The following is a 27,083-nucleotide window of genomic DNA, read 5'->3' as shown; positions in this document are numbered from 1 at the left end:
GTTTGGCTTTAACTGGAATTTGCTAATTTATCCTTATAGGTTTCCCATGAACACGAAAAAATAAAACTTCAAGAAACAATTGCTCAACAAACCAAACTTATTGATTTTCTTCAAGCAAAAGTTCAGGGTTTGGAAAAGAAGAAAAAAGTATGTCAATTTATTCAAACACAGGTTTCTTATATGTAATGTGGATAGTTTGTGTGTCAGTCAGTAAGTAGAATGCATGTAGAAGAAATCTAGACTTGTTTTTCCATCGTTCTGGCACACCACATATTTATAATTGGCCACTTGTCATAATATAAAATCAATAACAAAAGAGTTTAGGTTAAGATAATTAAGTTTTAGTGAAATTAAATTTGAATGGCTGTTCAATGATTAAATAACCAACTGCTGAAAGTTTCAAAAAATATAGTAGTATGTTTATGTTGTTTCGATGAAAACGGAAGTAGGAAAACATGTTTGAATGAGGTAAAGAACTGAGAAAATGTTTTTCATAGAAACCATGACAAAGAACAATGAGACTGGAGTAAAAGTAAATTGACAAAGTGTAAAAATGTTGTTCTTGGTAGGTCTGACTAAAATAAATAATTTGCTGAAAACGCAAGATCTTCATTCTGTTTCATTTGATAGGAATTTTAATTGCTTATTAATGATAGTTAATATTTTCCAGATGAAATCTGTCTTGGACACTTAAAGTTCAGTGAGAACCAATATCATACTTCACCTGTCTTTAATACCTTATATCCAAATTCTATATTTTGTTTGATAAGATGATTTATATCATTTGATGCTTAAAAGAGTGTAAGTGTATTTTTTGTTTTAATACTTTTTTTTTAAGTTTTAATTAAATATAAACTTCTATAACTTCTTGAAAAGCACTCCTTCAAGAGCTTTTATGATTCACGTTTCTTTTTAAGCTTTCTTTTGGTGATCATCTAAGTGGTGAAGTTTGTTTGTTTTTTTTGGCCAATTTTAAAAATACCTTTTACTACTGTAATTATTCGTGGACAGAATGTTTTGAGTTAACCAAATCATTGCTGCAATTTATGACTTTGACTATGGTTGGTAATATCAAGGCTTGAACCTGCATTAGTGTTGATTGTACTAATGTTTGTTTTTCTTAAGCCTGTGTTAACAGCTCAGCTGCATTATACTTTTATAAATTCATCACAAACAATTGACAGTTTTAATAGCACCAATAATTGAAGTTTTAATTATTGTCCAACTTTGTATTTCATATCCAGGTTAAAAAGACATAAAAATAAAGGAAAATCAGACTATCAATCCCAATGTTAGTTTGGAACATTTATATCATTGTTTTAAATTAACTTTTTGTAATTAGTTTAATTACATTTAGCAAATTTTCAAACCACACACCTTATAATAATTAGTCTAAGTTGTGAATAAAAGTGTTTTAAGATTAGCATTTTGAAAAAGTATCAAAGTAATTTTACACCTTTTTTTTGGTGTACAGTTGTTTTGAAAACAGTATATTTTTTTTCAACGATAGTTTTATTTACTAATTGAGTTTCATAGTCTGCAACATGCTTTTAAAAATTATCAAGGAAAAGGAATTTTAATAAATAGCTTAAAAAAGGATATTAAATGAGATGTTATAGATTAGATAAAAGATACAGTAGCTTAAGGACCTAGCTCTGTTACTGATGTTAACAACTTGAAAGTCCACATACAGTAGCTTAAGGACCTCGCTCTGTTACTGATGTTAACAACTTGAAAGTCCACATACAGTAGCTTAAGGACCTAGCTCTGTTACTGATGTTAACAACTTGAAAGTCCACATACAGTAGCTTAAGGACCTAGCTCTGTTACTGATGTTAACAACTTGAAAGTCCACATACAGTAGCTTAAGGACCTAGCTCTGTTACTGATGTTAACAACTTGAAAGTCCACATACAGTAGCTTAAGGACCTAGTTCTGTTACTGATGTTAACAACTTGAAAGTCCACATACAGTAGCTTAAGGACCTAGTTCTGTTACCAATGTTAACAACTTGAAAGTCCACATACAGTAGCTCAAGGACCTAGTTCTGTTACCAATGTTAACAACTTGAAAGTCCACATACAGTAGCTTAAGGACCTAGCTCTGTCACCAATGTTAACAACTTGAAAGTTCAGATACAGTAGCTTAATAATGTAGTTCTGCTACTAGTGTCACAGCTTTTGTCATACTGAATGTTTGACCCAACATACATTTAATGTCTTTCACTTGGCTACATTATATTTCTTTCATTTTAACCTTTTAATATTAGTTATGTACATTTATATGCATACTGTTATTATTATTATTAAGTAATTTATATAACCAAGAAAATTAATTGAAATATCAGAAGCCTGATTTTAATGGTATAATAACTGAAAAAAATTTGCTCACATCAGACTTTATTCAAATAATTTAATACTTCTTTATAAAATGTAAATATATTAGATATAATTTTAAATGATTCAGAAGCTGAATAAGGTAATGTAATGATTACATTTATTTCAGATATTTATTTTAGTAACATTTCATACAGTCACATACATGATTGTAGGATTTGTGACATGCAAGTTTATATATGTTTGTCTTGACTGCATTCAATAAAATGAATTTTAAGATATTTTAGTGGTAGCATTGATCTAGTTTTTGGGTTGTGGTTTAAATGTTCAAGTTCTGCAATGCAGTGTCATAAAACATGCTCCTAATTTACTTATAGATGCTTTACAAGAGTAACATTTAACCTTTTATTTATTGTAGTTAAAGCATCCAGTCACTATTAAATTGATTAAATATTTCCTATATTTTACACTAATATATGGCAGTTTTAATCTAATTTGTAAAAACATAACATCTTTTGTCTACCAATGTTAAATGAAGATAGATCTTGCATATGATTAAACAAAACTGTATAATGTGAGATTTTCAGTTGTATAAATTGTGATATTGCACATCCTTTGACATTTTAAGCAAATGTTTGACAGCTTTGATATGTCTAGGTAATTATCTGTATTTGGTATTCAGATATTACTTCAATCTTTATAGCGTTTCTTTGGCAACAAAGGCAGAGAAACAGGATCATCAACAATTCCCCTACAGTGGCGTGAATTGGAAGGTATGCTTGAGAGAGAGAGGGCAAAATGTAGAAGACTACAAGAACAACTTGATAAGTCTCGAGCAGAAGTCATGGCCTGTAAAGCAGAGAGTAAGGCTTAGCTACCAAACAAAATTATTTTGTTCATTTTATTTCTTGCCTTAGTTATTGGAATTTTATTTGGTTTTCCATTAGTATTAGGTTACACTTAACATTAATACAGCTTTTTTTTCCCTGAAATGGAGGGGCATAATGGGATTTTCATTTTTTTTTGTAAATGGTTGATATATATATTAATAAGGAATTATTTTTGAGAAAAGGTTTGTTTTAAAATCATAATGTTGACAGAATAAAGTCACGAATTACTATAATAAGAATTAATATTTTTATATTTGTTACTTAGCACTTTAATTTTTTACTCTATAATAATATATGTAGAATAAGAAAAGTATTTTTTGTTATTTATTTATCAATGGTGTTTTTGTTAATATAGATGGTATCTTTTGCTATTAGCTGGACATATTTCAAAGACCCATGGTGACCTTGAAAACACTAGCCACTTATCAGTTATTCCAACATCACCTAAGTCACGTGCTGTACTCTCAGCATTGGCACTTTCTCCTGATGTTAACATCAACAACTCTACTGACAGTCCAACCACCTTCATTACAAAAGAGACTGCATCAACATATCGTAAGCCACAAGGGCAGCGTATGCATCACAACATCCCTCATCGATTTCAAGAGGTTCTCACTATGCGAGGAACTAAATGCGCTGCATGTCTAGACTCCATTCACTTTGGTCGAATTGCAAGCAGATGTTTAGGTGGTGTGAATTCAAATAACATTTGAAAACATTAACTTCTATTGTTATGAATTACTCTCCTCTCATCCTTTCCCAGTGATTTCCTGAAGGTGTACTTAATATTACATGCTTTTCTTTATAAGAATAATAGTATAAAATAAAAGAAATAATTTAACATCAATATCCATTTTTTAAGTATTCAATAAGCTGTTTGCTGAAGTTTAGCTTGTGTGTTGCAAAGGTGTGAGATATTTGTTTTTCCCATTACTATAATGATAAGTGTACTGTATGTAATGTTTTAATTTATAGCAGCTTTCTAATTCTAAGTATTTTCCTGATATTTTACAGAATGTGGGGTGACTTGTCACACCAAATGTTCTACATCACTTCCTAGCACGTGCTGTTTACCATCAGGATATGTTCAGCACTTCACTGATACATTACAAAAGAAAAATAGCAATAACTCTCAACATCGACCATCTTTGAAGGTCACTTTTGCTGACAATAACAGTGAAGAGGCTGCAGATATTACCCAGGGATGGGTTAAGCTTCCAAGGTTTAAAATTACTCTGTTTCCATAACATGAGTTAATGACTAGATGATATGTAACCATGTACTTCATGAGGTTTCTAGTGTTTCTAAAACGGTACTACCTCTTTTCACCCCAAACTATTTTGATCTTGATTTGCCCTTTAAGCATTGCTAAAAGATATTTTGCTAATAGTGTACCAGTCTATTATGCCATTTATATGTGCATCATTTTAGAACACTTGCATGTAATGTGACTACCCCCTACCAATCGCATTGTGCCACCTATACTAGTGCAGGCAGCTCTCTCTACTATTCTAGTACAATCCTCACTTTTTCATTGGTCATTACAGTGTATAGACAATATGCTTTTTTTGTCGTTGCAATTATCTTTCAGCCCTTTAGCAGTTTGAGCTTAAAGACTGCTTTAATTTGAAACTTGAATTCAAATTTAATGGTAGTGGATAATGATGTTCCCCCCAGTATTGAGGATAGTAATGTCACTAGTCCTCAGCAAGGTAGGTCAACAATATTTACCAAGGAAGTCCAAGATCTAATTCATGGGGAGTTGAAAACTTGTTCAGCAGTTAGTTTGTTCTCCCCTTTTTTGTGAACAAGCTTCTGAGGAAAGATTTATTTAGAGTGAAATTAATTTGGACTTTGTTTTTCTGTCCTCAACCTTTTTTTCATTAGTCGCATAATGCTCACAGTCAGGAGACTTTGCCATTCCTACACCCTGTTGATTAGGTACGCCATGTTTTAAATGTTTCACCCTTAGTCCTCGATATTCTTCTCTTACCTTATTGGGTAGAGAATCTGTTCTAATTAAAGTTTTACCTCCCTCACCCGACATCTGAATTAATGCACAACATTTTGTTGATCATTTGCTGTTGGGTGTAATTATTTCCTGTTCTCAGTGTATGGATACTGTCTTCCCCCTTTGGATCTTGATTCCAGGGTCTTGAGTTAATCAGTCTCAGTTTTCTAGGATTCATCTTTCCCTGATTGCCCTTTTTGCATATCATTTCTTAATTACAGTTATTGAGCCTTTTCGCAGCCACCTGATCAATATTCTGATGAAGTCAGGACCTTCATGTGGTGTACTCCGGCCTGTTTATCGACATCTGCACTGTATATCAACACTTGGCTATTATGCTGTTGGGATTTGCTGCAGAGAAACTCATTTCTCGAGGAGGTGCATCTCCCCCTGTTGTCAGTGAAGGATCTTCATCTGGTCTTTTCTGTATGAAGCAGTTCTGGGGGGTTGTTCTTAGTCTTTGGAGTCTAGGGTTGATGTGGGGAGACTGCATTCCTCTTTGTCTTCCCTAGCATCATGTTCATCTTGGCTGGCTGTTCTCGCTTGTTCTTCACAGATTTGAGTTTTCTTTGCCCTTTCTTTCCCTCCCCATCCCTTACCCTATTCCAAGTATTCCTTAATCTTGTTTTTCTCCATTTATATTCTTCTAGGAGTCAGAGGTGAAGTGTATTTGTCAAGGTGGGTAGGGGCCAGTTTGCAACAATCTTCAACTGTTTGGTATATTTTCATGATCGATCCATGAGTTCTACAGGCTTTATCAGAGGGTCTTTGCTTTCAGTTCAGGTTTCCTTCCCTCCTTCTCAGAATTGTGCCTTGTACAATCATCTCATCAAGCCAGTTTGGGACCTCATACAAAAAGAAGCTGTTGAAATGGTTGTACCCATTCATCTAGAATTTTACTTCCATCTATTTGTTGTCCCCCACAAGACAGGAAACTGGAGACCCATTTTAGATCTGTCCTAGCTAAATACCTTTTTTGGGGTGGGAACACATACTTTCCCTTCAGTAAATGCTTAATAACCAATGGAACTTCTCCTATGATTTTGTTGATCATTCTTTCTCCCTATAGGGCTGGTAAGGTGACTCGACAAGGAAATGATCATGATAGGGATTCCTATTTCTCAGACTTATCCTGACACTTAACTGTTTACGGATGCTTCCTTGGTAGATTAGGGAGTTTCTCTTGAATTCAGGGCATTGGTCAGTCGTAGAAACTACATTCTGTAACAACTTTCTAGAACTTATGGCTATTCATCGAGCTATGTCTCATTTCCTCCTCCTCCTCTAGAAATAAATGGTAATGGTTCATTCCAACAATCATACTCTCATAAGCTATATCACCAAACAAAATGGAACCAAGTCCTGGTCCCTATGTTTACAGACACTGACCTCCTGTACTGGTCCCACAATTTTAATTTAATCAGCTTAGCATATCATATTCCTGGAGTTATGAATCTAGTGGCCAACTGCTTGTTTTGTCCCAGTGACTGTGTTCATGCCTAGGAACATCACACATGAATGCATTTTCCTCTTACTAGAATGCCATACAATTTTCTCTTTGGTCCTCTGTTTCATACTCCTCAGCTTTGGGGGTGGATCCATTCAATCAGGGTTGGAGGGACATTTATCTATTTGCCTACCTTCCTCTCAGACTAATCTTCAAGGTCATTTCCATTGTTCAGGCCAGTTATTGTTGTGTTTTGCTAGTTGCTTTTCATATACTGGCTCAGATGTGATTTCATCCTCTTTGGCCCTTACTGGAGCAGCAGCCCCTGCCCTTACTTTTGTCCAGATTACTCCCCCAACAACTATCAGACATTTCTCATCCAGACTTCACCAAACTCCATTTTCATGTATGGCTTTTGTATGGTCCCTTGCCTGAGCTCAGGAAGTCGTTCTTTGTACCATTTGTCTTACTTTACCATTCGTTCTTTGTCTTACTTGTACCATTCAGCCTTTCCCATTGTTTTTGTACAAGAGATGTTGGTGTACTTTTAGATGGATGTCTTTTCACTGTGGCTTTCGTCTGTCTGTTCCATGTCTTCAGCTGGTTGTTTGATCAAGATTTGACCATGTCAGTGGTTGCTAGTTATCAAGCTGTACTATCAAACATGTTCCATTTCTCCCAATTTCATAAAACTTTCACCTCCCTTTTTATTTCCCTTCTTTTCCATTCCTTTTGTTTTTCCAGAATTTTAATGTTGATGTTCTTCCTTGTCTGATTCTTCCTTTGAACCCATTGCCCCATGTTCCTTGTATCATCTTTCTCCTAAGAACTATTTCTTTCTTTTCCTGGTATGTGGTTGTAATTGTTCTGATGTTTATACTATTATTGTGTTCTGTATTCTTTATCATTCCTCTTATGTTATCTTTGTCTGGATTAGGCCTTCCTTTCTGAGACAGTTGCTGCTAAGGAAAGCTGTTGTTTTACAATCTATTTCCTACCTGTACTGACATTCAGATCTAGATTGTCTTCTCTGTCCTTTGCATTCTCTGTGTTATGTGTCTCATACTACCTTCTTTCATGGGTCCAATTTCTGTCTATTTATTCTTTGGAATCCCTCTATCTCTTAGGCCTTATCTCCTGTTACCTTACTGGCTGGATTAGGCAACTCATACAGTTAGTGTATTCTGACTTATCCATGGAAGATCACGGTGTTTCATTGCATCAAATTCATCATTCAAATATATCCTTAGCTGCTTGAATCTACCAATCTTTGGAGGAGACCACTCAAGCAGGTATTAGGATGACTCCCAATACATTCATAGTTCACTGTCTCTATAATTTGGCTGTGTCTTCCTCGATTAGATATCACTTTCTTCCTGGGATGATTCTTTCACATTTGTTTGTCTTTGACTTGGGTAAGTTGATTTGTTATTATTATATATTTTTTCCAGTTGATATACATCATATTTCTGGATCCCACCTATTGACAGATGTTGCTTTGTCAGGTATGTTGAATATTAGATCTCTGCACTATATTTGTTTATTTCTAAATGCTCACTGTGTAGATTTTTTTTTTTTTTTTGTTAGACCACTGGATGCTTTTTTTGGTGGTATGTGTATATATATCTATAAGTACAGAGAATATTAATACCAGAGAGTTAAGTAAAATAAAAATTAAACAAAAAATCAAAATGGATGATGGTATTAAAAAGAGTAAGTCCAAATCTCTGACTAATGCTAGTGTATTTCATATAAAGTATCATAACTCGTGGACATCATAAGTAAAGGAAATAGAGATTTTTTTGCCTATACCCACTGATCTGAGATATTTACAACTTGGGTCATTCTGCTTTTCAAAATAGAGAAACACAGACATCTGTCATACAATTTCTAGTGTGTCACTCCCCAACATGTATTATTCCCCCCCCCCTTTTCTTTTTTTTTTTAAATTCTAGTGAAACATGTGAGTCCTTACAAATCTGGTTCCCAGTCACTGGAATGGTGGACTGGACCATATAGGTTTTATTCTGAGTGAGGTTGTACAATGAAAGAAATTAAACCTGTGACTTATAAATACCCACATGGTGAGAAGGGGGTTGTCATTACTATAAGTACTGAATAAGCAATAACATACTGTTTTTGATCTAAGGCACTTCCTCTAGACATTTTTCCCAGGTTGACTGCACTTATTGATTGTAATATACATGCTCATGCAAGGTGTTTCCACTGGATGTTTCTGCCTGAGTAGACAGTACTTGGCATAATCTGATATGCTCCAAGGAACTTCCTACAGATGTTTTCTGCTCAGATGAACTGCACTTGGCATAACGTAATCTGATGCACTCCCAGATGTTTTTTTACCTGGTCAGACCTCTCTTGATCATAATATTATATATATCCAAGGAGCTTTTCCCTGGATATTTTTTGCCCAGACAGATGGCACTTACTGATCTTAAAAACTAATGCTAGGTGGTTGTCTTGTTGGTGTTGTTTTTTATATGGACTGCAGTTGCCATACTCCAACTTATCCCAAGGCACTTCCCCTAGATGTTTTTTGCTTGGGCAACCACACTTGACCTATTCAGGTACAATTTATGGTCATTTATGCTTATATCTCATTATATAGCATGTTACTATGACTAATTATTCCTGTATCACATACAATGATCTGCTACATGTATGGATGAATAATGCATTATCTGTTGATAATTGGAATATTCCAAGTTATTAGTAAAAATTCATCTAACAATACTTATTTATGATGCTAGCCCTCCTTTTTTAAGGGGAATATTGCTCTCATTGCTACCAATATCCTCAACAACACATCATTGGACTTGCTTCAATGTGTCCCAGGATGCTTCCATTTTCACATAGTTTTTTGGACCTGTTGTCAGTTACATGCCAAATATTTAATATGTCCATTGTATGCTGATTCAGATCATAGTTATTGCACTGTTCCAAAGCAAAGTGCTGTACATCTTTCTCTTGAGTATATGTTGTCTATCTCATACTTTACACCCTATATATATATATATATATTGTTTCGTTACTGGGTGAAGAACATATCTGTCCCAGAAGTAGCGCTACATCCCACAGGTGTACCTTACTATCATCTTTTGGCATGCTGCTTTTTTTCATGTGGTTGTTATCTGCTTATTTGAATACTGTCATGTTTTCACTGGTTCCTCTACCATTTCAATGTGAGATTCTACCTTTGGATGGGTTAAGGTAGTACCCTTTTTGGAAGTTAACATCTTCCTCCATTGAAAATGTATTTCCTGTAGGTACTTACTTAGGATAATGCTATATCAGCACTAGTATAGATAGCACAGCATGACTGGTAAAAGTTAGTTACATGATATGCACATGTTCTTAACCTGTTCAGTGCCGTAGACGAGATAACTCATCCAAGCCGATTGGTAACACAGTGCCATGGACGAGTTAATTCGTTTTCAGTAATGCCTAACTTCAACGCTAGATGTCAGTACTATACGTGCATTTGACCTACTTACAAAGTGTTTCACTTTCGATCCAAAATAGCGTCACGAAAAAGTGACAAAATGAAGAATCATTAGAATTATATTGTAGCAGCTGAAATACTTGGCTATCAACAGGTTAAATGGCATGAAAATAAAGGGATATAATAGAATGGTGTGCTATTAATAAAACATTCTTTTTGCAATGCTTAGAAGACCAGTTTAGGTCGAGATACTTTGGGTGATATTTTCAGAGTGGGAAATTAACTTTTGAGCTCTCTTGTAGAAACCAGTTATTGTTTCTTTCTTTGGTTTTTCTTGCTTTAAATTTTTCTTTGATCTAGATCCAAGGGACTACATATTTATTCATTTCAACCACACTACTTTGTGATGAGGAGTAACCTACTTGAAGTAAAAATACTTCAATCCTGAAATAGTACAACACAGAACTTTGTAATCGTAATTCTAAAGTCAACTGTCGAGTACTAACCAGCATATCAAGTTTCAAAGTTTAATTAAAAAGAATAGCTCTAAATCTATTTCAACAGTATTTGGTTACAGCATTTTAGAATTGGTATTTTGAAAATTATTAATAGAAACTTTGAGTCTTATCAACTTCTATTGTAACTCATTATATGTATGAAATTAGATTTGTGTAACTAGTTCTACCACTGATATTTATGTGAATTATTTTAAGTCACATCTTTAACACTGCCAAAGCCATCATAAAATAGAAATATTATCCAAACTAATGTTGTTATTTTTTTACAGAAGTTTATTTTATAGTTGAAGCTTAATTTTCCAAAACCACTGGTAGTTTTAAAGAAGTGAATTTTTAAGTTCAGGAGCACAAAATGAAAAACAAAACTGCAAAAGTGAGAAATGTTTCCAATAAAATTGTGAAAAACTAATTTTTTTAAAATTTATTTTTATTTACAGAAGTGGTAAACAAGGTTGGGAAAAACATTACCTTCGATTAGAGAACAGAACTCTTTACATTCTTGACAAAGAAAATATTCAAAGCATCTCAGCCACTGACTCTATCAATTTATGTCCTGCTGATGGAGAAGTGTTGGTTACTAGTGCTGTTTCAGCTACAGATCTTATAGGAACAGCTAAAACAGACTTGCCTTATGTCCTGAAAATAGAATCCTTCCCTCACACTACTTGCTGGCCTCCAAGGTAATATGCTATTTTAATTTTCTTGAAAATGGTCTGTATTTATGTTTCATGTTCTTTTTAGCTGTGGACTTTTACACAGTATGTACTGTTTTTGTGCTATCTAAAATGTAATGAATACTTTATTAAGGAACTATTTTATTTTAATAATCTTAAATACCAGTATTTAGATTTAAAACCAAATTGAAAATTGTTAATTGTAGCTTAGAATTTATTGGTATAAAGAAATTTGGTGGACCAGTATGTTAATATTGCAGATCAAATAGCACCTTGACTCATGTAGTATTATTTGTTTTAAAATTCTGTACTAGCTTTAGTTATTTGCTGGAAAATTTCACAATTAATTGTTAAAAATATCTAAATATGAATAGGTTTTGGTTAAAAAATTGCACTTAAAATATTGTTTAAAATGTAAATTGAGTAGCTTTGTTTCTTTAGTAGAAGAGATTATATTAATGATTAAGAAAATATTGGAAAATGGAAATTAAGTAAAAAGAAACTGGTTGCACAATATTCACTTTCAATTTAAGGTGTTTGTACATAATGGTGCCAAGCTTTGCTGAAAAACAGATGTGGGTGTCTGCTTTGGAGTCTGTAGTAAAAACAAATGAAAAAGCTAAAGATGAGGTAAGTTTAATATACTGCATAAATAACATGTATTAAAAATAACTGAATAAAAAATTATACCAAGATATTTTTGTTTTAGCCAGATGCTTAAATAATTAAATATGTAATCGTAAGAGGGCAGTGACTAAATGGTGAAGTTAACTGGCATATTTTAGCATATTTTGTTAAATAGATTAACTTCAGTATGTTAACCTTATAGTGACCCATGAGCAGCTTTCAATTCAAGTGCACACCAACATATCAAATTTCAAAACTTAAATTAAAATAATTCAACAATTTTCAACTGAAGAAAATATTTCTGAATTGATACATCATTTTGTAAGATTTGTTTAGTTTCTGTTTGTAAAGAATCTTGGTTATGAATAATGTTTTTTTCTTTTTTGGACTTTTTTGTGCTTCTCAAAGAACAAGTTAACATTTATTGAGAAACTATAATCTCTTGAGGACATGATTATAAATTTCTCATTTTCATCTGATTTCCTTTTCTATTAGTGATTTTATTGTTACATCCTTTTCAAAATGTTAGATTACTTTATTCATAAGTTTTGTCAGTTTGTTTTAAGTTACAGCATCACAACTAATAGAATGGCTCTGAGTTTTTGTTGTTTGTTTGTTGTTTTTTCTAGCAGACTTTTAGCTTGTAACTCCATCATTTCTTGACCAATTTGAGATCTAATTACAGTTTTAGACTTAAGTGGTTAAACCTTTTCAGTTGATCTGTTTGACCATGCCTAAGGTCTCATAGATTAATTTACTATGACTGTGCATAAAAAAATTGATAGAGATCTTGATGAGTTATAAAATCAAATCATATATACACACACCCCACACTTGTTGTTGCTGGTACACACAAATTTTGCTAATAAAAAGGAAAATGAAGGTTTTATAGATTAATTTATTCTAATCCTGCCTAAAAAGAATTTCAAGTGCTGTAGCTATTGAGGTTCCATCTTGTTTATGATTTATAGCTAGAAAGTGGTGACTGCTGAATTGGGAAAAGTAAACTATTAAAAGAAATATAATGAATATTATTAAAGTTGAAGCTATTTAGTTATATAAAATGAAAATTATTGATTAACATGCAATAAAAATTAAGTTCTTAGGCAGAATGAAGTATTCATAATATGTTTTTAAAACAGTGTCCCAACAAAATATTTGAAATTTCACAATCTGGAAAATAATAAAATTCTTAATAAAATCAGATGAATTATATTAAGCCAAAACTAAATACTACTAAAAGTTTTATTATGTTTCATAGATTTTTGTTTAGTATTTATACTTAGAGAAGGAAAAATTATTTCCTGAAAAGGTTAATTACACCTAATCAAAAATAAATATTACACAGCAGTAATTAATACTTCTAACTATTATAATGTGTGTGTATATGTACAACAGAATATGCACTGCTTACATAGCTGCAATGTTTTAGAAAAGTATGATGCTGGTCTGAGAAATTACCTTCTTATGCAAATCATTACACTGATGGTTTTTGTTTTGTGGAGGATGATGTAATGTCTTCAGTTTTGTGGATTTCAATGAAAGTTGAGTTTATTTGAAGGTATTTCACTGATTGTATTCACTCAAACAACCAGCTGCTTGCAGTTACTTTGAGGCTATTGCTCTTGTTTTATAATATCAAATTTTCACAATTCTTTTGTATATATCCTTCATTTCTTTCTTAATGTGAAAACTTGAAAATTATGTTTTTAGATATACAACCTGCACAGTTCAATACCTTTTTCTTTTTTAACTTATTTTATTTTTGGCAAGTAAAATTCTTTATGACTGCCAAGTAAAACTTGCAAATAGCCTAAATGTTGCAAAATATATGATGTTAAGAAAGTTTATTTTTTACTAACTGTAATTTCTACATTGAGAAGATAAATTCTACTGAGGATCCAGTTGACTCTGAGAGGCCTAACCAAAGTGAAAACTAAGTACACTTAAATGTAATATAAGGAGGTGTAATGTTTAGTTGGTTTTGTTAAGACCTTTTTTCTTGTATTAATACCATCTCTTTTGTTCAAAGATCTTATATGATACACTTTTATGAAGCAATTTTAGTAAAGAAGCAATACAAAAAAATAGCTGAAACTAAAATATTGTTATAAGCAGTGCCATAACTACATATTAGTCACAAGAGTATTTTAAATGAATTAAAAAAGTGAAAAAAAACAAACAAATAAGAATTACAATCATATTCAGTGGTTAAGAAACCTTTTATTTTTACTTTTAAAAAAGAAGGATATGTATTGCTTAATCTTTAGTATAGCTGAAATGTGACATTAATAAAATATTTTAATTTATCCAATAATTGTTTGCTATTTGGAAATTGGATTTTTTATATCTGTGCATTTTTATAGACGTTAAAGGGGGTGCATATTTTTTAGGAACTTCTTGGAAGTAGCATATTACACTTGGAAGGTGAAAACAGGTTGGACATCAACTGTACTTGTCATCTGAATGATAATGTAAGTACAGTCTTCTAAGGCAAATATATAGTTTTAGTATTGTGTAACAAAAGCACTTGTAAGTAACAGTTGATGTGTGTATTCTGTTTTAAAGGTAATTGGACAGTTACAACGTGACTGTATCAAAACTACTTGTGACCTCACTTGAAGTGCATTACATTGCTCATATAATTAAATCAAAGGAAAAACACGTATATGTAAAGTATTAATTACTTAGGAAAATGTACCATTATAATGTTTCTCAAATAAGAATGGCATTTAAAAATAAATTGTAATGCATGTTTTGGTAATTTATTGGAATTTATTTCATATACTTTTAATACTGTGCAGGTGACTTGAATATATTTGAAAAATGTATTTTGATGTCTGAAATGTCCTGTTGTTGTATGTATGCAAAATGTTTATAAATATTAACAACAAGAAAATTATGTCAAAAAGAGTGGATTTATTATTTATTTATTTTAAATGTTTTGTTATTACCATTTTTGCTGTTGGTTGCTCTTTTGTTCATATTCATATTGAAACAGTTAAAGGTTATTACATTAAAAACATAATTACCTTTCTTATTTATTGAAGATTTCATATAGGAATCAGTATTCTGTTTACGGATACCAGGATGAAACAATGATCAATTAAGTTGTGTAACTAAATGTAAGTATCATATTTTGCAGATAATATTGGTTGGAGCCATGGAGGGATTGTATACTGTTGATATATTGGCTGAACCAACCCATTCACTGCAGACAAAAATAGATGGTGTTCCTAGTGTGTACCAAGTTGCTGTCTTGGAAACGTTGAACACAGTTCTTTTAATAATAGGTACTTCAATACTAGTGTGTTTTCTCAGCTGAGAAATATTAAAACAGGAAAATAGAAATAAATGTAACTTAGAATAGCTGTCTAAGTAAATAATAAAATAATAGCAAATAAATATACATACATGACATTCATTTGGTTGTATCCCTAAAACTTCTCACAGTTAATGAATAATCCAGTCTTTCATTCGTAGTTAATAGTAGTTGTATTTTTAAATAGAAATAAGGCACTCATTTGGTTGTATCCCTAAAACTTCTTACAGTTAACCAATAATCCAGTCTTTCATTTATAGTTAATAGTAGTTGTATTTTTAAATAGAAATAGGGTGCATTAGATATATATCACATGTATATATGACTTTTTATTTATTTTTTGCAGTCATTATAAAATTAGTAATGTTTAATGTAGTTGAATTAAAAGATATTTTTTTCCTATGTTTCTTTTCCTCTGAAACCATAAAAGATATTAACATAATTGCTATGTTGCATTACTTTGTCTTATTTTATATAATAGATAATGAAATTGTTATACTTTTGTTGGAATTGCTCGTATATATATATTCTTTTTTATTTCTTTTTGCAAAGGAGAGGAAAGGAAGTTAAAGATGCTAGACTTAACAACACTTAACCGATGGGTCAAGGGAGATAAAATGACCATAAATGAAGAGATGACTGCTTTCCAACCAGTATCAGAGATAGAGGCCTGCCACCTATTTGGAACCTCTGAAGATACTAGCTCAGTCTGTGCTGCAACATCCAGTACAGTGTTCCTACTTAAATGGAATGTTGGTCTACATACTTTTTGTTTGCGTAAGGTGTGTACCATAGGGATGAATGGGCTGGTATAGAATTATTGAAACTTAGCCATTTTCTTTATGTGCAAAATTATATGTATTTATTTATGTATGTGTAAACAATATATATCCTCACTAAAACACTCATTTTAATCATAACTAATATTTTTATTTCATTCTTCACATTTTGAAATGTTAATTTTAATTAAATTTGATTTTCTTCTAATTGTTTAATTGTACTTGAAATTTGTTTTTAAACATGTGGGCAACTTTTTGTGAATATTTTTGTATCAGATATGATGTATTAACAGTTTGTGTTGTGACTCATAGTAGTTTTTAATATCCATGCAAACAATATAAATATCATTATCATATAATATGTACAAGTAAAAAAAAAAAAGAGAGAGAAAGAACTTATTTGTTTGAGAAAGACTTTTAGACCTCATGTATTCCTAAACAGTCTTTAGGATCTAGAAGAAAAAGGCCTGGTATTGCAGGTGATTAAGGTGCTCAACTTATAATGTGAGGGTTGTGGGTTCGAATCCTCATCACTCTGGACATAATTGCCCTTTTAGCCATAGGGGCATTATAATTGATGGTCAATCCCACTTTTCATTGGTAAAAGAGTGGCCCAAGAGCTGGAGATGGTTGATGATGACTATTTGCTTTCCTTCTAGTCTTGCACTGCTAAATTATGGATGGCTAGCACAGACAGCCATGTATGACTTTGTGTGAAATTCAAAAAGTAAATAAACTATAAGAAACAATGTAAGTTTTTGAGGGAGAAAAAGTGTTTAACCTTAGATTTATGTTACTGGAACTATAGTCACTATATATCACAATTTATAAAATTTTGAATATTTGTGTCATATTTACAATTCTGAGTTGATGTTTAAACCAATAAAGTGTTCAATAAATAATTATTTGATTAAACATGACAGGAAATAAAAACTGCTGAACCTTGTAGTTGTATCCACTTCACTACAAATAGTGTCATTTTTGGAGCAGAAAAGTTCTTTGAGCTGGACCTTAAAGATCACAGTGTGGAAGGTAGGCTTCTTAGACATTTCCTTTTGAGTAGTCAACTGTACTGTTCTTTTTGGGATCTTAAAGAATCTGTTAAACCTAGTTGTTATATTATAGTAATGTGTAATATATTGTTTCACTACAGAGGTAATTGACACCATATAAAGATGTTTATTTTGTTAACTGTTTATGTGTTTATTATATGAAAAAATATATGATGCACAACTGAGAGGACCAAGAATGAACTGATATTTTCAAATTTGATTTCTTAATTTTTGAATAGTTAATAATACAAAAAGAAATGCTGGAGGACACCAATAGCTGAAAACCCACACATTCCCCTTTGACATACCCACTTACTCCAAAAGTACATAGAAATATGAGGAAATGTATTATAAACCTAATCAAGTTATTCTAAAACCTCAAAAGTATAGGAACTAAGTTTCACTTATTATATTCAACGTGCTGAATGAAATCCACCCAAACTACCAGTCTCCTTGTGTTGGAGTAAAATTGTATTTGACACAAATACCTGTTACTTTATTCCATTGGTCTTTTGTTGCAGAGTAAAATGTTGGCTTGTCAGTTCTAAGTTACCTTGATTTAAAAAAAAATGCATGCAATTTTAGAGATACGAGAAATCAGATTTGAAAAAGTAGTTGGGTAGGCAGAGGTTCGTACGTGGATGTACATAACGTACCTGCCTTTTAAATATCCCAGTTTATAAATAAATTGTAACTTTTTTTTTTCCAAGTGTACATCAGTATTTCATGAATGATTTAATCATTACAGTTTTGTATGTAGTATGTGTCTAGATATTTTATGAAATTACCAGTTATATGTTAACAGGTTGTAATTTTAATCATTGAAACACGAGTTCAATTAACAGAAGCTATATTCAGGGTCTCCTAATCAACCTAACAGTAAATAATGAAGGTAAAATTCATAACACGAGAGTGTTTTTGCCATATATTCAAGATTTGTCGACAAGAATAAGCAACATAAGTAAAAAAAAATATATAGAATGTAGTGTAACATTTTCTCCACTTTGTGAACTAAATAATTTTCTCATGGATATAAAAGATAGAGAAGATGAAGTCAAACCTGTTTCCTTGTAAGAACGCTTTTGTACCATTATTCTTCCACATATTTTAAATGTATTGTATCTGTTGTTTTTAGAAAGATTTATTTTTATACTTTTACAGTTTTCATATTTTTAATGCAATATGCTAACCATGAAATAACTAACCAGTTTTAAGTGCCTTACTTTAGGTTTATTTTGTTATTAATATTAAATTTAGAGTTTTGACTCAAAAGATTAAAATGTCAACCAACCAACATCTCGAGTATAAAAAAAAAAAAAAAAAAATACAGGATCTGTTCTCATCTCAAGGAAAATGTTTAAGATGTTGAAACTATATGAGCTTAAGTTCATATGTTTTACTCTGTAAAAAAGTTTAGAAGTTATGTTGTTAGTTTGTTCTTATGTTTCCTAATGGTTAGTATGCTAGAATACAGATCAAAAGGTTCAAGATGTGAGCATATTCCATACTTTCAGGTATGAGAGTGCTGTATAGCAGTGATATATAATGCCAAGATATGGTTAAAAGTAGTCATGTAGGTTGTAGATGCTGACATATTGCCTTCCACATGGTCAGCAGTTCAAAGTTAGGGAAATACAAACCTAAGCTGAAGATTTCTGGCTCAGCACAATCTCATCTCATGTTGTCACATAAGGTCACTAAAGTTAGAAATACCAAATACTGTATTGTTAAATTTTGATTTTTGGCAAATATGTATTAGATATTTTCTAACAATAAATTACTATTCATCATATGAGTAGTATATCGATTTTTCATTATGTAGAAATGATATTTTTGACTAGCCAACAGAAAGGATTACATATGACACAGAGTAATCTTGAGTTAAAACAGTCTAAGTGACTGATCTATTTTATGTCATTTAACCATACAGATTACGAACCTCTATAAACAATGTGCTGTTTATTAAGAGTAATAAAACATCACTTTCAGCTAATTGTACAACAAGTGGAGGTAAGAAGTCCTTCATGAACTTCAAGCTGCAGGTTACAATATTTTGTTTAGTTAAAATAATTAGTTTTGATATTAATATTTAATGGCTATTTTACAAAAAACATATCTTAAGTCAGTTTTCTTAACGTGTTTTTTTTTTGTTTTTGTAATAGAGTTCCTAGATGTTTCGGATACAAGCCTTGCTTTCCTAGCCTATGGGGCCTCACAACTCCGCAGTTTTCCAGTAGCTATTCTTCAAGTTGCATCAGAAGAATGCTTACTTTGTTTCCATGGTAAAGATTTTTGTACTGTATAAAGAATAACTCCAAAATACGATAATATTTTACTTTTTTTTTCACATTGAATAGATTTTCTTTTTATTTATTAATAGTTTTTTGCATAGGGCTTAGTTGGGCTGGCTTACCCTCATTTTTTTTAAGCTAAAGTTTTAAGCACAGTATGTATATACCTAAATATGCATTAAATGTATTGCAGTATTTTACATATGGTGAGTAAGTGTGTGGCAGCAGGCAAGTTTACCTTTATATTGTTTCCATCCAATGCTTGCAAGAGTCACAAAATGACACTAACATATAATTTGAATTATCAGAGAATACGAGTAACATAGGATTGACTACATGGAAATTGTCAAATGCCTTATGCATAAATTCATGTAAGCACTCTATAAATTACATATCAGGTCCACAGAAAGTGGGAATTGTGTTTTTCATAGCTCAATGAAGTTATTTGACCTTCATTAAAAATATTTATCACTAATTATAAATAGGCTTAGTTTAATATGTTGAGGATTGTATGGTGTATTTTTACCATATATCTCATAATTTTAGTTTTATTTTTGCCATATTAGCATAAAAGTAGTTTTTGGTGAAGCAACAGATAGGGCAGGTGAACACTGGGGAGCTCATTTTATGTATAAGTGTAACTCACTATTTGACCTGATGTAGCATGAATTGGTGAGCTCGTTTTATGTATAAGCGTAACTCACTATTTGACCCAGTGTGGCATGAATTGGTTTTTAAAAGATTTAAGTGTGATTCAGTGACTATATAATACAAGTACTTTTGTGGAAGTACACGAAAATTAAGGTAAGAATAATAAAGATTTCTCAAATTATAACTAATTTTGTATTACAGAACTTGGTGTGTTTGTGGACTCATTTGGCAAGAGGTCTAGGAAAGAAGATATGAAGTGGACAAGGCTACCCTTGGCCTTTGGTAATTAGATATTTCTTAGTGTGTCTGCAAGATGAAATAATAAAAATTAGTTTTGTTTTTAAGTAAACTATTCATATGAGTCATGTAACTGATAAAAATTTTCACATGTGTGATTTGGCAAACTTAATTTGTAATTTTCTTTATAATTAAGCTCATTTTACCTTATCAATTGTAGTGTTTCAAAATTCTTTTGTTTGTTGGTTTCCATCAGGTACACACAGTATTATAGATACTACACAAACACTTTTTTTAAAGTAAAAGAGAAAACACACTTCAATAATGTTTACATTCTTGGTTTACTTATTGTTACTGTAGTTTGTTTAAATTGACACACTAATTGAAGCATGCATCCAGCTAAAACTAATTTATATGTATAGAAGAAACATTAACAAGAAGAAAATTTAAAATTGAATATTTTGTCTTGAAGAATGAATCTGAAACAGACAATAAATTAATGAGTTTAACAACAAGGAAGGATTAAGTGACTACTCATCAGTATCAGAATTATTGTTGAAATACTGTTATGTTGAAATGCATAGAAAAATGTAAATATCAAAACATTAAGGGTCAACAGAAACAAATCTGTGGACATTTGCATTTTGTACAGAAAAAACATTTTAGCAAGTTTGATTATTCCAAGAGAATTTCTTGTACATTGATTCTGTTTGAATATCTAGTCTTTTTCAGTGCTGTTTATTGTAATATCAGATCTACAACTTTAAATTTTGGAACTACTTTTTAACGTAAAAATGTCTTTATACAGCATATCAAAATATCTAAACAGTAAATTGAGAAGGGATTCAAATATAGGAGTTAAAGGCCAAGAAACATATGTCAATATGATATAAAAGGTGCATTTTGATTATTTAAGCAATGTTTTCATGTGAATGGTTTTGTCTTGCTCTTGTTACTTGTTCTATATGAGAAACAAGGAATTAACAATTAGAATATACTTCACTTTCATTGACTGTCTGGTAAATAATATAAATTTAGAATCACAAAAAACACTAGTTATGGGATTACTTGGTAGGGTAAACACATAACTAGAGATTGTGTCCACAGAAGCTGGAAAGTATAGAGAACACTTCATAATGAAGGTGCATTATCCTTATTCCTATGTTTACTCTAATTCAAGTTTCTAAGAAAGCTTGCTTAAATTAAATATAGTTCAAAAGAAATACACAACAAACCAATGGTTTCCATGAACTGATGTTGCTGCTATTATCTGAACGATCCCCAAGTTTTCCTACACATATCTGTATCCATCCACTACCAAATATCTAACTACAACTATTACTGCACCATATACTTGTCTCTCACTGTGTGTACTTTTTACCTCATCCTCCAGTACATGTAGGTGATCATAGTAAAGCTACTTTTATTTTTGAAACCCTTATGCTCAGTGAAATACTGGAAAAACATCTGTCTATTCTGGAGTGGTAAACTGGCTAATGAGCATGACTGAACAGATACAAAGTCTAAGACTGTACATAAGTTATGAGTCATAATAAGGACAGTCAAATTAGTGATCATTTTATACTGTTAATCTATATACTCTAATTATGGATTTTAATGAGAAAACATTGAATTTAAAATAAGTGTATGCTAACATCCATGTTACTTGGTAGGCACATTAGTTTTGTTGTGATATTTTGATGTAAACTCTTCCCCACACACAAGTTGGATGTAAATTGTTTTCAAATTCTGAATTGATCCATTGGCAATATGATGTAAAACTAATTTATGTTATCAATAAAATCAAACATTGCTGGTAGTTATATAAAAGCAAATAATAATTTGCTGAATTATTTAATATTTTCAAGTGTTTTTTTTTATCTTGGCACATCAGAAATATGTATATACAGACATAAGGCAGGAAAAAATAGCATGATGTTATTTAACAAGTACATAATTGATTTTTTTCTGTTTATTATTGCAATAAATAAATGTGGAAATTTACAAATATGCATTAGATGACAGTTTTTAAAAATTAAAATGTGAGTGCTAGGTTTTCTGCATGTAGTTATAACAGTTTAAGTTAAGAGAACTTTTTGATTTAAATAATTAAGTTATAAAACTTGATATTATGTAGCATTGAAATTTTCAGTCTTTAACCAGAAAGATTAATTTGCATTTAATGATTCATTTTCTGTAAGAATTCAAAATTATCTGCAAATTTATGACCATAAAAATGTGTTTCTCTTCTTGTAGCTTATCGAGCACCATACTTGTTTGTAATTCACTTCAATTCTGTTGAGGTTGTGGAGATCCGACCCCAGCAAAGTACTGAAATGTAAGATTTTTTTTGTATTTAACATTTTACAATGTTGTGGTATAATGATATAAATACCACAAATGAAATATTATTGAATGTTTTTGATAACTTTTCATATAGCGAATTCATCCATGAGTTTGTTCAATATTCAACTGTATTTTCATTACTTTAAAAAAACTGTAGCATTCTGAAAGACTTCTGAGTGTTAATATTTTAAAGCCCATATTAGGGTAAAATTTGATCATAGTTTAATATCTTTTGATACATATCTTTCTTATCAACTGCTGATTTTTGCTCTTAAGCTTATAATTTGTTCAGATATGTTCAGAAAAAAGAACTTTGAAGAATGTCTTAGGAAAGTTTTTACAGACACTCAGATTAATTTTTAAAATTAAATCATATTATTCTGTTAAAAATTAACCTGATTTAATTTTAAAATCATTTTTATATACCACAAATACTCCTAATTATATAGTATACAAGTATCTTTAACAACTTCAGGGGTGCTCACACTTTCTTAGAAGTGGCCAACCCTCGATACTTGGGTCCTGCCATGTTCATTGGATCTGTGTACATTAGTTCTTCTCATGACAATCAGATGGAGATTTTGTGTGTTCAAGGAAAGCTTACTGCTCTCAGTGGGCAAGATGTCACAGATACAGTGGTCAGAAATTCCAGCAGGTGAGAAACATACACTTCACTATTCTTCATAGTTGTGTTATTATCTTAATCACACGTGTCACTGTTTTTTGTCAATACAAACTCCTGCCATTCTACCTTATTTCTGATCTGCCTATTTGTGGTGATTAAGTTAAAAAAACTACAGTACCACTGACAGCCAGTAGAACAGTTGAAGTAATATTTTAACTATACATGAGTAGAACATTTTTATTCAAGAAAAATATTGTGTAGTTAAATGGAATAATGAATTAAGTGTAGTTTAAATTTTTTAAAGAAGTGTTCTCTGTTTCATTAACTAACTCTTTGGCAGTTTCAGCTTGCTTGTGAGCTGTTTTAACATTTTGTTTGATGATTTCACTAGGCATTACTAATCAACAATGCTATTCTTATATGTTTTGATATTGGGTACCAGAGATTGAATAATCTAATGGTATTACAGTGTGAATCATGTATTTTGATTGGTTATTTCTGTGATAAATTTAAGCATACATTTTGTTGGTGTATTATTAACAGAGAAGATATCCAATTGATAAGCCAATACTTACTACCATTAGACATGAAATAGTTTTAACAGTATGTTTAATTAGCCATGCTCATTATTGGGTGTATTATTTTTAGTTTTCATCTACATAGGTAGTTTGCTCTGACAAGAAGCTACCAATAAATGTTTACCTTTAACAGAACTAAACTATTATAATAATTATAAAAACTAAGTATCACAGAAATATTGATTTTCACATTTTTTCTTTTGGAGAATGTAACAGTAACTGAATGAATACAGATCACTCCATTACTATTAGTTTCGTTATTTAAAGTAATTTCCAAAAATATTGGAATTTTCTCATCCTCATGGTTTTTACTCCTTTCATATCTTGTATTATTTTATACCTGACTCATACGAGTATGTAGAGAATTATAATAGGTCACTCCTATGTTCTAACTGAGAGTGATTGGTAGAAATAGGTGTTTTCTATTTCACTCTGTATGTTTATGGCTTTGGATAGGCTCTCATCAAATATCACAAATGGAAAATAACTCACATTTAGTGTAAAGCCTAGAGTATAGTCTTCAACTACTCTTTAAGAGGTAATCAATTTTCTATGTTCAATTTATCACAAAGCACAACTACTGTTAAGTAATATCATTGCCTTTCTTGAGTTAATGCTCACACATGAAATTAACTTAATTGTCCTAATGACATTTAATATAAATAATATATATATAGTATCTAGTTATAGGTGTTACATAGGAAACCAAATTTTTCTTAAGTGTATTTGGCAGTGTAGATGTGTGAAAGACATTTCTGTAATTCAGGTGAACAAAGAATGTAATCAACTATAGTGTGCATCTCTATAATTATGTTTAATTTTGAAATTATTGTTCTAGTGACAGTAGCAGTAGTGAAGAATCTGATGGTACAGAATTTTCCTTCACCCCATCTGTAATACAATCCCTGGATGCCAATCTATCTGAACTTTCAGAAGTATCATCCTCTGCATCTCTGCCTTAATAAACTAACAGCAGTGATCAATTGCACTGTTTACCAAAAGTGATGGAAGCTGTAATCTGTAACTTTTTGTGATAACTTGATGTATTTTTAAATTATCAATCTAAGACTGTGTATCTCTAGTATATAGTCTGATACTGTCTACAGTATGTCTTGTATACTTTTTAACTGTTTCTCTATGTGAAAAGAGTTTATAGAACTTACTGCTGTCCATCAGAGGAGATTAAGTTCTGCTTGTCTTGTATAGCTAATTTTAACTTTGAGAGGTTTCCTTCTACTTCTCAAACAAAGATCTATAAAATTGAAATGTGTAAAGACTTCAGTACATAACTAATTGTAAAATATGTCTTTGAAGTTGTGCCTTATTTTTCACATACTTTTACTTTTGCACTAATAACAATGCAACAGTTATTAACAAGAGTCTACTTGCGTGTTTTTATATGTAAGTAAAATTGTGTGCAGATGTATCTCCATAAGCTGTAGTGTTTAGGATACTGCTTTTTATTTACATAATAAAACCCTTTTTGATGAATTAGTTCATAATGTATTTTCTTCATTTCAGTATTTTTCAAGATATTTACATGAAATATTAATTGAAGTTGAAGAGTTTCCTTTATAAAATCTAAATATAGCAATTCAAATTTGAAAATTCATATACAAGATTTTTCAAACTGAAGAATAAGTTTTTAGCAACTGATTTTCTGAGATAATTAATGGTTTTAATGTATAGAATACAAAGTTAATAATTCCCCCCCTATTTAAACTTGATCTCACTGTTTTGCAACAAAGAACTGCATAAATATGAGTTGGATTCTAAACCTGATAGTATTTTGTAACAGTTTTAATTTCATAATATTGTAACTAAAATAAATAGTTCCTCACAGTAAAGTATTAGATGAGATGAGAGGCAAATTAGCTTGTTCTTTAAGGTTGTGCATGAGTCATGATAATCCAAAAGCCTATTGAACATAACCAGTTCTACGTCCATTGTAAATTGGATAAAATATACAAGAGAGCTCAAACTCACGGCTAAATGTACCTCTGCACTTGTTCCATAATACTCTTATTTTTAGATAGTCATTGTTTGAAGTGGTTTTAATAGGGGTGTTTACCAAAGGATAGCTTTTCTTCCTTCCAAACATATGACCAAAGATCCAACAGCATATACAAATTCATACAACTATGTCTTAACAGTAAAGCAACTGGTCTTAGTAGTGGATGAGGAGCCATCTAATCTGAGCTTAAGGGCTATCCATCTTTCACTTTTTTTCGTCTTTTTGTTTATTTATTCCTTTCTAACAGCATTACTCAGTTGCTAAAGATCATAGGTGTGGACATCAGTTATAATTTAATGTAACCATTACAGGTCTATCATATATCAGATACCTATTCCATGCATCAACATATTAATAGGAAATTGAACATTATATTTCTTCATTCTGGTTCTTTATCCAATCACAGACAGAGATTTTAATTAATTTGTTATTAACCAATCTAGCATTGATTTTACTATTTCAGTGCTGCTTTCAATCAGACCATAATATTGTATATATGGATTTGTTCTAGTTCTTGTATCACCCTGAGGATGACATAATTTGGGAAAAAAAAAAATTCCAACTTGCTACCACTCATCTGATCACTAGTTCAAATTATGGATGACACGATCTGAATGCTAAATACCTATGACTTGGATTTTCAGGTTATTTGGCAGTTCAGGTTGAAAATTCCAAACCCAGTTTTTTAATAAGCTAATTATGACAGGACTACAGAAATAAGTTAGGAGAACTTATTAAGATAACAATTATTGGTTTAATGGACTACAGTGACCTTTCTTTATCACTATAAATCTATTTGAAAAATTACTTAGAAAACCAATATTCTATATGCTTCCAAAACTACAAAGAAAATAACCTGGACTTGCAACTTTATTTTAGTATGTAATTGCCTAACAAAATAAATCTCTTCCTATTTTAATAACATCATGCTACCTTTTGTTGCATATCTTTCTTTTACATCAAAGACAACAAATTCTTTTTTATAGCATTCACCATCACACAGAAAAATACATTGTTACTCTAAGTTTTTTTTTAACTATCACACAATTTTACTGCATGAGACTGATGTACTTGTGGTATGCAAATACCACATATCTTAATCTCCTATGTTATATAACATTTATAAGAAAAAAATTCTACAGTTCTATTTTTCAACATGCTAAGTCTCATGGAGGTCATTTGCTAATTCATCCTCAGCTGCTACTTTCTACAACAAGATAAAAAG

The 27,083-nt window shown here is 31.2% G+C and overlaps 1 protein-coding gene across 2 annotated transcripts in view; it reads left to right on the top strand.

Annotated features, from left to right (window-relative positions):
* LOC143236857 (citron Rho-interacting kinase-like) overlaps positions 1–25,335 on the top strand; it is a 67,474-nt gene extending 42,139 nt beyond the window's left edge. For both annotated transcript variants that reach the window (XM_076475484.1, XM_076475483.1), the window contains exons 15-29: positions 40–147; positions 3,040–3,199; positions 3,602–3,913; positions 4,241–4,448; positions 11,100–11,342; positions 11,870–11,966; positions 14,357–14,437; positions 15,109–15,256; positions 15,838–16,067; positions 16,988–17,096; positions 19,279–19,398; positions 20,260–20,340; positions 22,552–22,633; positions 23,117–23,296; positions 24,683–25,335. In XM_076475484.1, coding sequence (XP_076331599.1) covers positions 40–147; positions 3,040–3,199; positions 3,602–3,913; positions 4,241–4,448; positions 11,100–11,342; positions 11,870–11,966; positions 14,357–14,437; positions 15,109–15,256; positions 15,838–16,067; positions 16,988–17,096; positions 19,279–19,398; positions 20,260–20,340; positions 22,552–22,633; positions 23,117–23,296; positions 24,683–24,806 — 2,283 coding nt within the window. In that variant the 3' untranslated portion in view covers positions 24,807–25,335. The remainder of the gene's footprint in view (positions 1–39; positions 148–3,039; positions 3,200–3,601; positions 3,914–4,240; positions 4,449–11,099; positions 11,343–11,869; positions 11,967–14,356; positions 14,438–15,108; positions 15,257–15,837; positions 16,068–16,987; positions 17,097–19,278; positions 19,399–20,259; positions 20,341–22,551; positions 22,634–23,116; positions 23,297–24,682) is intronic.
* Positions 25,336–27,083: the final 1,748 nt, after the last annotated feature.

Source organism: Tachypleus tridentatus, chromosome 13, assembly GCF_004210375.1.
Source record: "Tachypleus tridentatus isolate NWPU-2018 chromosome 13, ASM421037v1, whole genome shotgun sequence".
NCBI lineage: Eukaryota > Metazoa > Arthropoda > Merostomata > Xiphosura > Limulidae > Tachypleus > Tachypleus tridentatus.
Note: the sequence above shows the minus strand (reverse complement) of the source record. Positions and strands in the feature narration are given on the sequence as shown.